At 41.9% G+C, this 12,598-nt stretch overlaps 1 protein-coding gene and 1 long non-coding RNA gene across 2 annotated transcripts in view; one reads left to right on the plus strand and one right to left on the minus strand.

Annotated features, from left to right (window-relative positions):
- Positions 1 to 5,756, plus strand: part of LOC306641860 — a 479,070-nt gene extending 473,314 nt beyond the window's left edge. Inside the window, exon 2 of the long non-coding RNA XR_013758314.1 lies at positions 3,406 to 5,756. This is a non-coding gene — a long non-coding RNA (uncharacterized lncRNA). The remainder of the gene's footprint in view (positions 1 to 3,405) is intronic.
- A 4,424-nt stretch (positions 5,757 to 10,180) lies between these two features.
- The window catches only part of SMYD2 (SET and MYND domain containing 2), a gene marked incomplete at its 5' end in the record, with an annotated part of 45,494 nt that continues 43,076 nt past the window's right edge, over positions 10,181 to 12,598 (minus strand). The window contains 2 exons of the mRNA XM_079107289.1: positions 10,181 to 10,589; positions 11,856 to 11,964. Of these exons, the coding sequence (XP_078963415.1) occupies positions 10,509 to 10,589; positions 11,856 to 11,964 (190 nt within the window). The 3' untranslated portion in view covers positions 10,181 to 10,508. The remainder of the gene's footprint in view (positions 10,590 to 11,855; positions 11,965 to 12,598) is intronic.

Here is a 12,598-nt window from a genome sequence, read left to right on the forward strand (position 1 = left end):
TCATTTTGGGGACAGAGGCATAAGGGAACACATCTCTAGTGAAGGTGAAGCCAAATTTGTAACCCATCCTAAAATTCATCAGCTTCTTTGCTCATGTCTAAATCAAAGATGGCAAGAAAATGAGCTCATCCTGAAATGTAAAGAAAAGAGCCAAGACCCTTTGCTAAAGAAAACACGTCGTTCTTTCATATTTGGGGGGGCTCATGAGCCCTTGATGGACATTTACTTTCCTCTCTTCTTTATTTCTGCCTTATCCTCTGTAAACTCTTCTCTCGCCCTCCTCCATCCCCCAAAGCTTGAGTCAAAGATAAGAACAGCGAGAGAAAATGTTCCCTTTACAGGGCAGTGAAGAGCTCTTTGTTGTGTCTTTCTCAACCACCCCTTACTCTGGGTTCTGGAGTCTGTCTCCCTGCTGGGACTGCACCCTGTATATCTGTGGCTTCTCTCTGTTTTCTCAGACCCCAAGCTGGTGGCGTTGAGGCCCTGGGCCAAGGCCATCTGTGCAACTCGGCCTCTTGCCTGATTGAGAGGATAATGGCCCAGGGTGGGAAAAGAACAGAGTTGGGCAGGGTCTTGATATTGTTTCCTATTTAAATATGAAGTATGTGTTGGACAAGATCCTGCAGTTTGAGGTGCTGATGTGTTCCATCTTTCTCTCAGTCACTGTCATGGAAAAAGTTAAAAAGGGAACCATTGAGGAAACTATTTTCTGGGAGCTGTTTGGGACTTAGTTATCAGGGATCCCTGACTAGGAGTCACCCACAATGTGACCCTCCGGGTATTGGTATTACCTCTAGCTTTGGCCTACAAGAGTGTAGTTAATCCCTCTTAGAAGCCTGTGTTCCAGATCTTGCCACCCTTGATGAAGGATGGTAGAATTTGTCCTTCAGAGTCTCACTGCTTTCTTTTTCTCCATGTAACCCACTCTCTGGTCAGTTATGGTGTGAACCACCATCAATTTAAAGCTTGGTTCTTAGTTTTTTCCTATAACTTTGTTTGTCAGAGTCCTTCTGAATTTCTTACATTATTACACAATAAATCATGCTTCACGCGTTTTCCCTCTTTCTGAATTTTGGAAAATTTCCCTTTCTATATTTAGTTTTTCTTGAACACACCTTTTTTTTTGGGGGGGGTGCTAGGGATTGAACTCAGGGACACTTCACCACTGAGCCACATCCCCAGCCCTATTATGAATTTTATTTAGAGACAGGGTCTCACTGAATTGCTTAGTACCTTGCTGTTGCTGAGGCTGGCTTTGAACTCGCCATCCTCCTGCCTCAGCCTCCTGAGTTGCTGGGATTACAGGCATGTGCCACCATGTTCAAACATAAATTTAAATTTGGGTTTTTGTTCTCAGAACATGGTGCGTATTCCATCTGCCTTCCTCCATTGATGTCTGTTACTGTATTTTTCCTGAGCTGAAAAGAGAATAAGAATGGCATCACACTGACTAGAGAGCTTGCCCCTGTGACTTCTGTCCCACATACTAACTGCTGCCTATGAAACCAGATTCCCCATTAACTCATTTGGAAGAGGGACCAACCAGCTCCACTCTGGGCCAGTGTGGTGTTGGGGAGATTTCGCATATTTAGACTCTGAATATCTGGAGAACTTCCCCTCTTTCTTCTACACTGAGGTGTGATGAGGCAGTCATAGTCTTAACTTGAATTGAGCTTTGTAAACTGAGGAGTTTTGGTATATACTTTGAAAAGAAAACCATTAGTATCACATGTGTTTTAAATGGAACAGAAAAGCTCATCACAAGGCAGAAAGGTGTTGACTTCCTTTCCTCAGAGATTTTTCATCCTTGGAATATTCTAACAACTCTCTCAGTTACTAGTTTATTGTACAATGATACCCTTAGTATTTATCTTTTATCTCTAAGCCCTAACTTGAGTACTGTTAAAATGTGTCCTGGGGGCAGCATGTAAATCTGACGTCTCTTTGAGCTCATCACCTGTGGGCTTGATTTAAACCCATCCACTGTCCCTACCTTATGCTATCAAAATATTCATTAATGTACAAGATTATATGGAGGAAGTAGGTTTAATATCCAACTTCCTAGCCAAAGTTTATATTGAAACCCAGAGGAAAACATTTAAAAGTTACTCCACATATTTCATTTTTAAAAACAAATGCTTCTGGTTCTTTAGCACATTTTGCATTCCTCTTCACATCTCCAGTGAATGCCAGTGTATCTCCTGTTAAATTATCAGCAGCCATTCAAAGTCTTTTTAGTAGCATCTGCATAATAATTGCCCAGAGATGCTTTATATCTGGGAAGCAAGCCAAGAAATAAACCTTGAAGCAAAGTGTATTAAATTAGTTATCTAGTTAGAGCTTTTGGATTGATTTCCTGATGATGTATCAAGTCTGAAGCTAGAGCTGTCAGGGTCTATTGCTGCAGTTTGGATTTGAAGGGAGAAAATTAAAAACGGTGGAAATAAAAGGTACCATCTCATAACACCACCATCCACCATTTTCCATCCTCTGGTTTTGAAGTTTTCCAGTTGAGATGTTTTGCTTCTTTCGCTGCACTCATTTAGATATGTTGACCCAGAGTGATCATCCTCGTTCATCATAGTCCCTGGATCCTGGAGCTGAATTTAATGTCTTCATCTCTGAGATGAAGATGAGCTTGCCAGCAATGCCAGGAAGTGTCCTGCTGGACTGTATTTCATGGGGTTCTTGGGAGACATACATAGCTCTTTCCTGGATACAAAGTACAGGAGGGTCTAGCTGCATCATAGCTGTATGTCAGACATTTATATGAGTAAAGACAAATGAACTTCTCTGCTCATTTGGAGGCACACTACCAGATCAGTAAGGTAAAAACATCACAGGGAATTGATGAGGAATTAGCTTTCAAGGATCTTAAATTGAGAGAATTTTACTTTTACCACCTTAGTGGTTCTAGATTAAGAAGAACTACTTTCTGATTATGATGACAGTCATTATTTGCCTGAGTCAGTTGGCATTCTCTGGCCCCATCTTCCATCAGTGTGGCTAGAGGGTCTTTGTGGACTTTGCTGAAGATAGATGTGAGACTCAACCACTGGCTCAGACTCAACCTTTATCTTGCCTTCTTTTGGCTTTTGCTTTGCAGTTATAAACTCGGCTGGGACAGTAGGGCAGCTTTTTATCCAACTAACTGTTTTTCTTTCCTTGTTTAATATAGGTTGACCCATAGAGAACTTCCACTAATTAGGCCTATTTTCTGTGAACATAAAAACTTCACATGGATCAACCTAATGTGTACAGTTTGTTTCTTCCCCAATATAGTAGATCCCAATATCATATGTGTTTTCTCCAGGGAAGGGCTAATGAACAAAAAAGTGTGTGTGGTAGGCAGCCTGGCGAGCCCTGGATTCAACCCAGGGCCTTGTGCTTGTAAGGCAAAGGCAGGCAAGCACTCTACCAACTGAGCTATATCCCCAGCCCCCATGGCCTTTCTACTGTGATTCTCCCTCTACAAAATGAGTGGGCTCCTTCCCTGGGCTCAGAAGTTACTCTTGGCAGAGGTGACAGTGCATGGTTAATTCTGACAGGCTGGGTTGGCCATCAGGTACATCTTTATGGGATTTTCAATTATTGCCCTTTCTTGATGCATTGATCTGTATTAGTTGACTTCAGTCCAGTCATCATAAAACATGCCATGGGTCCCAAAAATGTTCTCAGTCAAAAAGCAGAATGTGCCCTCTAATCTCATTCATACTTTCGATGCTGGTTTGATGGGGGAAGAAGCATAATTACTGATTTTTATTTGGGGAAGATATGCCAATCACTTGAGGTGGGGTAAGGGAGAGTATAGGGATATTCTAGATAGAATGTACACCAGGCAGCATAAATTCAGGAATGTGATTGGTTCAGACCCACTTTGGTGTTAATCTATCCACCATTCCTCCTCGGTGTAAGGAATAACTCTGTTGGACTCCTCAGAATAAGAAATTTCCAGAAACACCAAGTAATTAGTTGGGCTTTTAAAGTAAGAATTTGTTTTGTGGGAATTCAACTTTCCCATTTTACCAAGATTCTTCTACTGCCATATTTTATCTTGTTGCTGGTGGGTTTTTTTTAAAGATACATATCATGCTCTTATTTAGCAATTTCTTTTCTTGAGCAGAGCAACTACTCATCCATCTTAGAAAGGGAGGATGTGGGCCTTCCATGGGAACTACTCATTTCCCTAAGGCCTAGACCTTGGTGGGTGACCAAGTTAGTTGACTCTATGGGGTGGAAATAATCCCAGTTGGTCCTATTGGGTAGAAATAGTGCTATAAGGTATTAAATTGCTTTTGATACTTCCCTTGATCTCCAAGCAAGAGGGCAGAATGATTCTTGTTTTTCAGCTTCCAAGTCATTTGGAGGCAAAATACTTTGCTGATGCATCTTTAGAAAGTAACAGCAATGTGCCTGGGAGAAATGTGAGGGTGTACCAACCAAATTCAGCCAATCCAAGTTGTTCAGAAGCCAGTGATCCAAAGAGTCCTATGAAATTCAGCCATTAGCTTGCCCATCAATACTCAGCCTTTATCCAGACAGCTCTCAGCTTTAGCATTCCATTACAAACTCAGGTGGATAAGCATTTTGTCCAACAGACTTTCTTATCTTTTTTAGCTTAATATAGCTGTATCTTCTTTTTCAAGTTCAAACTAAAGAGTTCCATGTTAACACATCCATGACCCTGGCATGCAGTATCTGGCATCAATCAATTTCACAGACTGGATAATTTGTTGTTTGATGCAGTAAAGGAGAGGATGTATATCCATTTCCACTGTTCAAAGCTTTGTACAGCTGTCCCATTTTAAAAATAATTCAGGGACACTGAATTTTAAAGCAGGAGGGCAGGAGCTCATGGACAACCTCAGTATGGCAAGTGTATGCATAGAAAGTCACTGTTTCTTCTGCCATGCTCTGGGCCACCAGGATCATTCCAAAAAGTGCCCAAAGAGGAGACATACATGGGGAAAAGAGTTAGATGGTTTTAGATTAGCCCTGATGTTCCCATCAAAACATTCTTTAATTCAACTTTTTGTACCCTGGAACATCTCTCCCTTCATGCAATGTCAGTGTTGGACCCTGTGAAATGGCATTCAGGGAAAAGACTGCTGTAGCGCTGGGATCTGTCTGGCCCTGGCTCGTAGTTTCCAACCGTGTCCTGGTAGCTGAGGTATAGCCGGTGAACGTCATGGATCCTGATGCGCCCCGCTTATGCCTGGATTTGCTGCTCAAGAGCACGGCTTTCGTCCTGCACTGGCCCTTCCTCTCCTTACAGCCTCATGCCGAGGGCTCTGCTCAGCCACGTAGCTCTCAGGGTTAGTGAGCACAGCTCCGAACATCTAGGTTTCCTCTTGCCGGGGATCTTGGGTGCCACTGAAAAGTTTTCCACTTTAGAGGTGGTGTGTCTAAGCAGAGCACACAAATGTAGAATGTAAGTACGGTGACAGCGTTTGTTTCCCGTCTCACAGGGGGTCACCCGTGTACCACCACCTTTATTCCAAGGGCATTTCATTCACTGGGGTTCTGCCAGCTGTTCGTGTTTTTTCGTTGGCTTCATGGATCATCTCTCAAGCACACTTTTTCTTTTCTTTCAGTATCTATCCTGGTCTGGTCATAGAGAATCATTGCCTTAAACCTCTCCAAAATATGTAACTAGGGAATCTTAAAAAAAAAAAAAAAAAAAAAAAAAGAGCTTACTGTTTCAAGGAATCAGATCTGACAAGTGAAAATAACCAGAAGGGAGACAGCTTAGAACACGGTCAGCCACCAGGAAGCTGTCCTCACTTACCCTTCTGTTCCCTCAGTGATAGCACTATCATTCAGTATTAGAAGAAATGAAAGAAAAGGTAGGTAACACTCCTAAGACAACAACTGCTATGGTACTTATTATTTATTTTGAGGTAAGCCAGTGTGGTGACATCTGTGGTCTAATTGGTTTCTAGCTTCTTCCTGTTGGACCATGTTCCCTTCATCATGGCCTCTACAGACACTGGCCAATCTGGTGAGACCAATTTATATCTCCGGGCTGCCCAGGAACATCAAAAGGTGCATTGTGATCAATAATTCAGTTATCCAGGCGGGCAGGATAAGCAGTTCATCCAGTCTGTGTGGAAATTAATCTTTTCTTCCGCATCCTCTTCCTTCAGGGAAACAGAAATGCCATCTCATCTGACAAAAGGTTTAGAGGAGAAAGCTGAGATTGGGATCTTTCTGTGCCTTGGGGTGAAACCTTTTGCTAAAATCTCAGGAATGCTGCTTTGAGTTTAGCCAGGTGACTCTCAGGGCAGGGGTGCTTGGCATTCTCGGCATTTCTCAGGGTCCATCTCCCTCAACTGCAGTGTTAGCTAATAAAATACTTTCAGCATAGAACTGAAACTATCATTCAGAGCTATTCCTCCCACCCCCAACTTGAACACTGTAAAATTTCACTGCAATTTATTTTGAACTTTCTTGCCACTGTTTGGAATCCTAAAATTCTTTAACCTTATCCTCAGACAGAAGGTACTCTCCATTAGAGATGATTCCCTGTGTGTGTCCCTGGGCCTTCAGCAGTCAACGAACCTGGTTGAAGATGGGTGGGAAAGCAGATTTACATATGCAGATGACCATTAAAGGTATAACCTTATGTAACTTGTGTTACATTAGATAACAGCCTAATCTATTTTGTTTCACTGGACTGTTGTGCTCTGTGATTCCAGTATTGTGATGCTTTTCTTAGTCTGTTTTGTAAAATGTTGTGAATTTTGCTATCCTTCAAAATAACTGACATCTAATAGGTTTTGTTTTGAAATGATATTCAGGCAAGTCCCCAACTCAGAAACCAGTGTGTTCTTAAAAGTTCTTGGGTCAGCCCACAGAAGCCCACTGACTTCTAACACAGCTGAAATGCAGGCCTGTGTCAGAACTGGTTGAGTTTCGTGGGCCAACCTGCAAACATAACCACCACCTATTATTGTTGTCGCAGTGAGAAATGCATTCCAGGTTGGGACTTGGGATCCTGGGGACACATTCTCCTCCCCATGGAGGCCACTTGGTACTTGGCAAGATGAAAGCCAAGTCTCTTTACTACCAAACTACAGTTGTTATGGGGAGAGAGGGACTGAGAAGTTTATAGCACATTCCCTAAGTTGGGGAGTGACTTTATCAGTAGTCATGTCAACTGTACTTTGGTATAGACTCCCTATCAGTTTAATAATATTAAAAGCCTTAAATGAAACTATGCATGCTATTCTATGTGCTATTTTATATCAGTAAATAAGCTTATGCTTGCCAGTTTCATACACAATTGGGGTGTATAAAACTGACTTTGACAGTATTTTTTGCACTGTTTCCTATCTGTTTTTATGAAGTCTTATTTAGATATTGGTCCTAGATGATGTTCTCACTGTCCTTGTCATTGCTGTAAAATGTTTCATATGTGCCTTTACAAATGTGAGATCTTTATTCTTTTTTTTGTAAAAGATATCTATTGATTTCCATATGCAATAAACCTTTTTCAGAGAAAAGTTAAGTCTTCTCTTTTTAGCACTATGTTTGCATTAGTTGAATGCATATACATATTCCTTACTTTTAAGATTCTTTTCAAAGCAAAGGTGTCTAGGAAAAATCTGCCTTTTTAAAGCCAATTTATTGCCACCTACTTTTTATTCTGTGTAATGTGAGCATAATGAAGATTTTTACATGAAATTTTCAAAGTCGTCTTTGTTAGAAGAAATGAGAGGGGTGAACACTAGGCAAATGGAGTGAAGAATACATGGAAATTGTCTTCTCTTACAAATCAGTGATAACCTTCACTAAACCCCAAGCCCCTCAGACTCCACTGTCATTTTCTTAGACACCAAATTGTTGATGTGGAAAAGGCTCTAGGCTGCTATCGAAAACCCAGATTCTTGTATTTTGTCTTTTGACTTTTTAACAGCTTACTTCATCTCTAGATTGAAAGGTTGCAGCCCTGTCCCAGATTTCCAGCCAATCAGCTGCCATGGTACAAACCCAGTGACCCCTTCATAATGAGGTGGGCTCGTGCTTCATCTATCTACAATAAATGACAGGGCAGTCCAGTTCCATGGCATCAGATCTCCTGTGCTCAGCTTCTTCATTTGCCTGTTCCATTTTTGCAGGCTTTATAATAACTGCTAGCAGTAGGTAAATGATTTCCTGGAGTTTGGGAAGCCCTTGTAGCAAATTGTTGAACACAAGGGGCAATGGTTTATGGGAGCCTCCCCCACCCCAGGCTTTGTAGCCAGGTCAGACAGAAATGGGGTAAGGATCATGGTGACTGGTATCTGAAGTGAGTACAGCTTGTGGGACTGAGCCCATAAACACATGCAGTCTACCACTAATTCTGGGTGGCCTTAGAATTGAAATGAGGTGTTTCATAAAAACACCTCAGCCATGAATATAAATTCACAGAAGAAATACGATAATTTCTAAATATATGTAGACATGCCCAACCTCACTAATAAGTGCACACACACACAAAAAGATTATTTCACACAGTAGATTGGGAAAAAAACATTGATGGTACAGTGTTATGACTGATAGGAAAACAAATGTTATTATATTCTATTTAGTACCTGATGCAGTTTTTTTGTTTTGTTTTGTTTTTGTTTTTAAAGGAAATGTAGCCATATATAAATTTTTTAAAAGATTCTATTTATATTTCTTAGATCTGAAATTATATTTCTTAGATCTATTCTTCCCCAAAATGCTAAGACTACTCAGTGTGGCACTTTGTAATAGCATCAAGCTGGACAAGACCACCTGTCCATAAAGAGAATTATGAGTAAATTGTGACTATGTTCAATGCAATGTTCTATGTCGAACAAGAACAAGCACATCTGTAGGTGCCGAAATGAAAAGAGGCCTATGTTGTTAAGTCAGGGAGGCAGGTTACAAAATCATCACATTCTGCCTTTTTCTAAATCTATTTATTTAGATGCTCTATGCAAGCATGGGAAAAAGTGAGACCTGATAAAGCAAACTGTTTACAGAGGTTTTATCCCCAGGCTGGAGCTGGTGAGGAAGAAAGAATGGGCCACATTTTTCATTCATGTTTCTATTACTTGTTGAGAAAGTTCATAACTTTTGTAAAACTTTGTCAAAGATGATGAACTTATTTTAGGTTTATCCACAGATATTCTGCTGTGAGCTACTTCCATGATTGCAAACTAGCATTCTTAAAACACTAAGCTCCCCTGACCCAGGACCATGCCTAAATCTTCCCTGTGCAATGAAGAGAGTATTCTGCATGAGTAGATGTCCAATAAATATCTTACTGGACCACACAGGAGGATACATTCTGCCTGCTAAATCCCACTATGCACAATAAACTGAGAGGTCTGTATGGAAGAGGAAGAAACCATAGTAGATTTACCACCATTTGAGGTTTATTCAGATCACGACTATGAAAGATAATCAAGTATTAGCACCACCAGGCTGTACTTATTAACTGATGATGCTTCTCTCTTTGGGCTAAAGGACACTTTTTTTTTTTTTTTTTTTTTTAATATCAGGGAGTGAATCCAGCAGAATTTAACCATTGAGCCACATCCCCAGCCCTTAAGTTGCTGAGGCTGGCTTTGGACTCGAGATCCTCCTACCTCAGCCTCCCAAGCTGCTAGCATTACAGATGTGTAGCACCAGGCCCAGCCAAGACACTTTCCTTGAGAGGAAAACATCCCCTGCACTGAGGAGTGCTCGCGGCATCCTTCAGTGCCACGGTTGCTAATAAACAATTCCCAGGTTGTTGCCGTCTAGGCTGTAAGCTGCAAAAAGCTGGATTCCTGCTGGCTGTGTGGGTAGAGATCAATGTTTGCTCACAACACAGAGTTGGTAAGGAAATTTTTTTTTTTCCTTCTCAAGCTTACTCTGGAGTCTTTCCAAAAAAGGAGAGTACTGCACAGAACAGTTCATGGAATGAGAGATGGAAAGTGCTTTCAGACAGATGGGGATAAAAAAAAAAAAAAAAGAAAGCAAGCCAAGAAAGTAACGCATGCTCTAAGCACTTAAGATACCAGAGAGATATTGGAACTGCAGAATAAAGGTGCCGCCTGATCCCACCCGTGGGGAGGAGACCTTGGCTCACTGAATGATGGAGAACAGGTGTCACCTCCACTCTAAGACCAAGCTCCCACCACCACTTGGAAATCCTCCCCATAGACAGAAGCAAACACAAACCTTGAATACTCTCTTTATTCTCTTACATCAGTTAAGTTTGTTCAGAACATTACAGTAGGCATGAGGGGAAAAATAAATGCAATTTTAAAAACTCGATGTGTTCAAAGTATACTATATGAAACCATGCCATTACTCTTAGAAAAAAGAAAGCATTCCAAATTAATATTTTGATGAAAGAACAAGAACACCTTCAAAGATGGCATGTGTAAGGTTAAGTGCAAGAAGTGTTTCATCCCAGTTATTTTAGAGAAGCGCTGGAGTGGTGCCTAAGATTTGAAATATTCAAATCCTTTAAGGTTTCTGAATGGAAACTGAAATGATGCACGAGTTCAGTGGCTTTCGATTTCCTGCTTTATCTCAGAAATATACGGATGATCTTTGCCATGAGCTACTTCCATGATTGCAATGGCCTAGGAAAGAGCGAGACAAATAACAGATGAGAGCCCCGAAGACAGTTCCTCATACCTCCGCCCGCCCGGGGAACTGGAATTCAAGGAGGACTTCTCTGCTTTAAGGCATGGAATGCAAACTAGCTTCTAGAGCTTTTGTTCTCCTTCACAGTCTAGTTTCTTATCAAAAAAAGCAGACAAGATTATCTGTAATCGACTAGTCATCCTTTGGACTGAGTAAGACATTCTGCAAAAATATTTAGGTAGTAGCTGGAGAAATGGTGTACAGAAACTGACTTCATGACATTCTTTTGTCCCAATATTCTATGTATTTCTGCAACTATCAACACTTTCCAATTATGACCTAACTGGATAATTTTTCTTCAACCTCACTAAGTCATAAATGAGATGACAAATTCCATGGTCTAAAGAAAATTTTACATTTAATTCATAGTTCCATCCTGGCTAGGCCCTGACCCTTCCATTTGTGATGTGAGGACTTACCCCATTTCCCTGAATAGTTCATTAGGAAACTCTGGGAATGTGGAGAAGTAGGCCTCCAGGCCTAGTTTGAGACCACAACAATTATAAACAATCTCTTACAGGAGCAAACAGGCTGTTTCTCAAATTACACTGTGCTGTTAACTTCCATAAAAAGAATGAGGAGAATCAATACCCAGGAGTATGTCTCTGAGCTACTGTAAGGGGAGGCACAGCAGAGCCATCAAACACTTAGAGGAACTGCCATGCAGATGCGATTCCCCTACCCTGGGTCCTGGCATGACTAGGAGGACTGAAGCTCTCAACTCAGACCCCTATTTGAACGAAGACCCTCCCTGTACCCCAGCTCCTTACTTCACCCATATGAGTCTTAACTTCCTTCATCAGGAAAGCCTATCTCATTTTTGTGAGAATTAAAAGGAAAAAAACACATGAGGGTCCTATAGTGTTTAACTGGTACTGGAAGAAAGGTGATGATGGAGTGCATTTTAGAAATTGCAAATGCATCATCAAGCATCTTATTTTGAATCCTGAAGGGACAAATGGAGAATTCCTTGCCTCCTGGCTTAGCCAGTGGCCTCCCTGGTTTCCCATGGGATGGGTAGTATCCCTCCTTCTCGGTCACAGCCATGGGCTGGGCCTGTGATCTTGGTCAGCCCCTTCTGCTGTTCCAACCTCCATCTGCTGAACTCAACCCTGCACCTGTGGCTGAAGGGTGGTCAGGAGCTGTTCCTCTACTAAGGAGGCCTCCTGGCCACTGGACTCCTGACCTTGAGTCCCACATACCTTCTTCAGGGCCTTCTCTCCTGCAGCTTTGTTTTCCAGGCCCATGTACAGTCTTCCCAGCTTCAACCACATGGAGGCCACGTTGAGGGAGTACAAAGGATAGTGCTTACTGGAAGAAAGGAAGAGACAACAGGCCTCCTTGTCAGCACTAAACAGAACCACAGACTGAGCGCAGGAAGCCTGTGGCTGCTGAGCTTGAGGCCTAGTACTCCACAGCAAAGGGTTTCTCCAACCCTGCTGGGCTCCGGGCAGGGTTTGGATGGGTTGATACCACCTCCTTGTCACATGCTAGCCACTGTTTGCAGTTTGTGCATTTCAGAAAAGCTACATCAAAACTGCTAGGGAAATCCTACACAAAAATGTTTGTGAACCAAACATTCAATCCCAGTCCAGATTTTCCTACTGCTGGAGTACCCAAAGCAAGACACTGAAAATACCTTAAACTAAATGCCCCATTTGTGAGGGCAGCCATTGGTCCTGGCCCCTCCCATCAGAAAGATAAGACGCACTGTGTGTGTGAGTGTACTAAGACCCCGCCCTTCTGCTATACCCTGCTAAGTTGGTTTAACAAAACTACAAGCCCTCTGGAGTAAGGAAAATACCTCTTGTTTCTTCTAGAGATTCCTTCACTATTGTCCAGCAGAAGGGTTTGTATCCAGAAGGTACTCTCTGGTTTGAAAAGAGGGCTGACTACTACAGTCTGTTTAGGAAAGAGCCATTTCCCTGGGAACAGGGCCTAGGAG

This window comes from Sciurus vulgaris (assembly GCF_902686455.1).
Source record: "Sciurus vulgaris genome assembly, chromosome: 12".
NCBI lineage: Eukaryota > Metazoa > Chordata > Mammalia > Rodentia > Sciuridae > Sciurus > Sciurus vulgaris.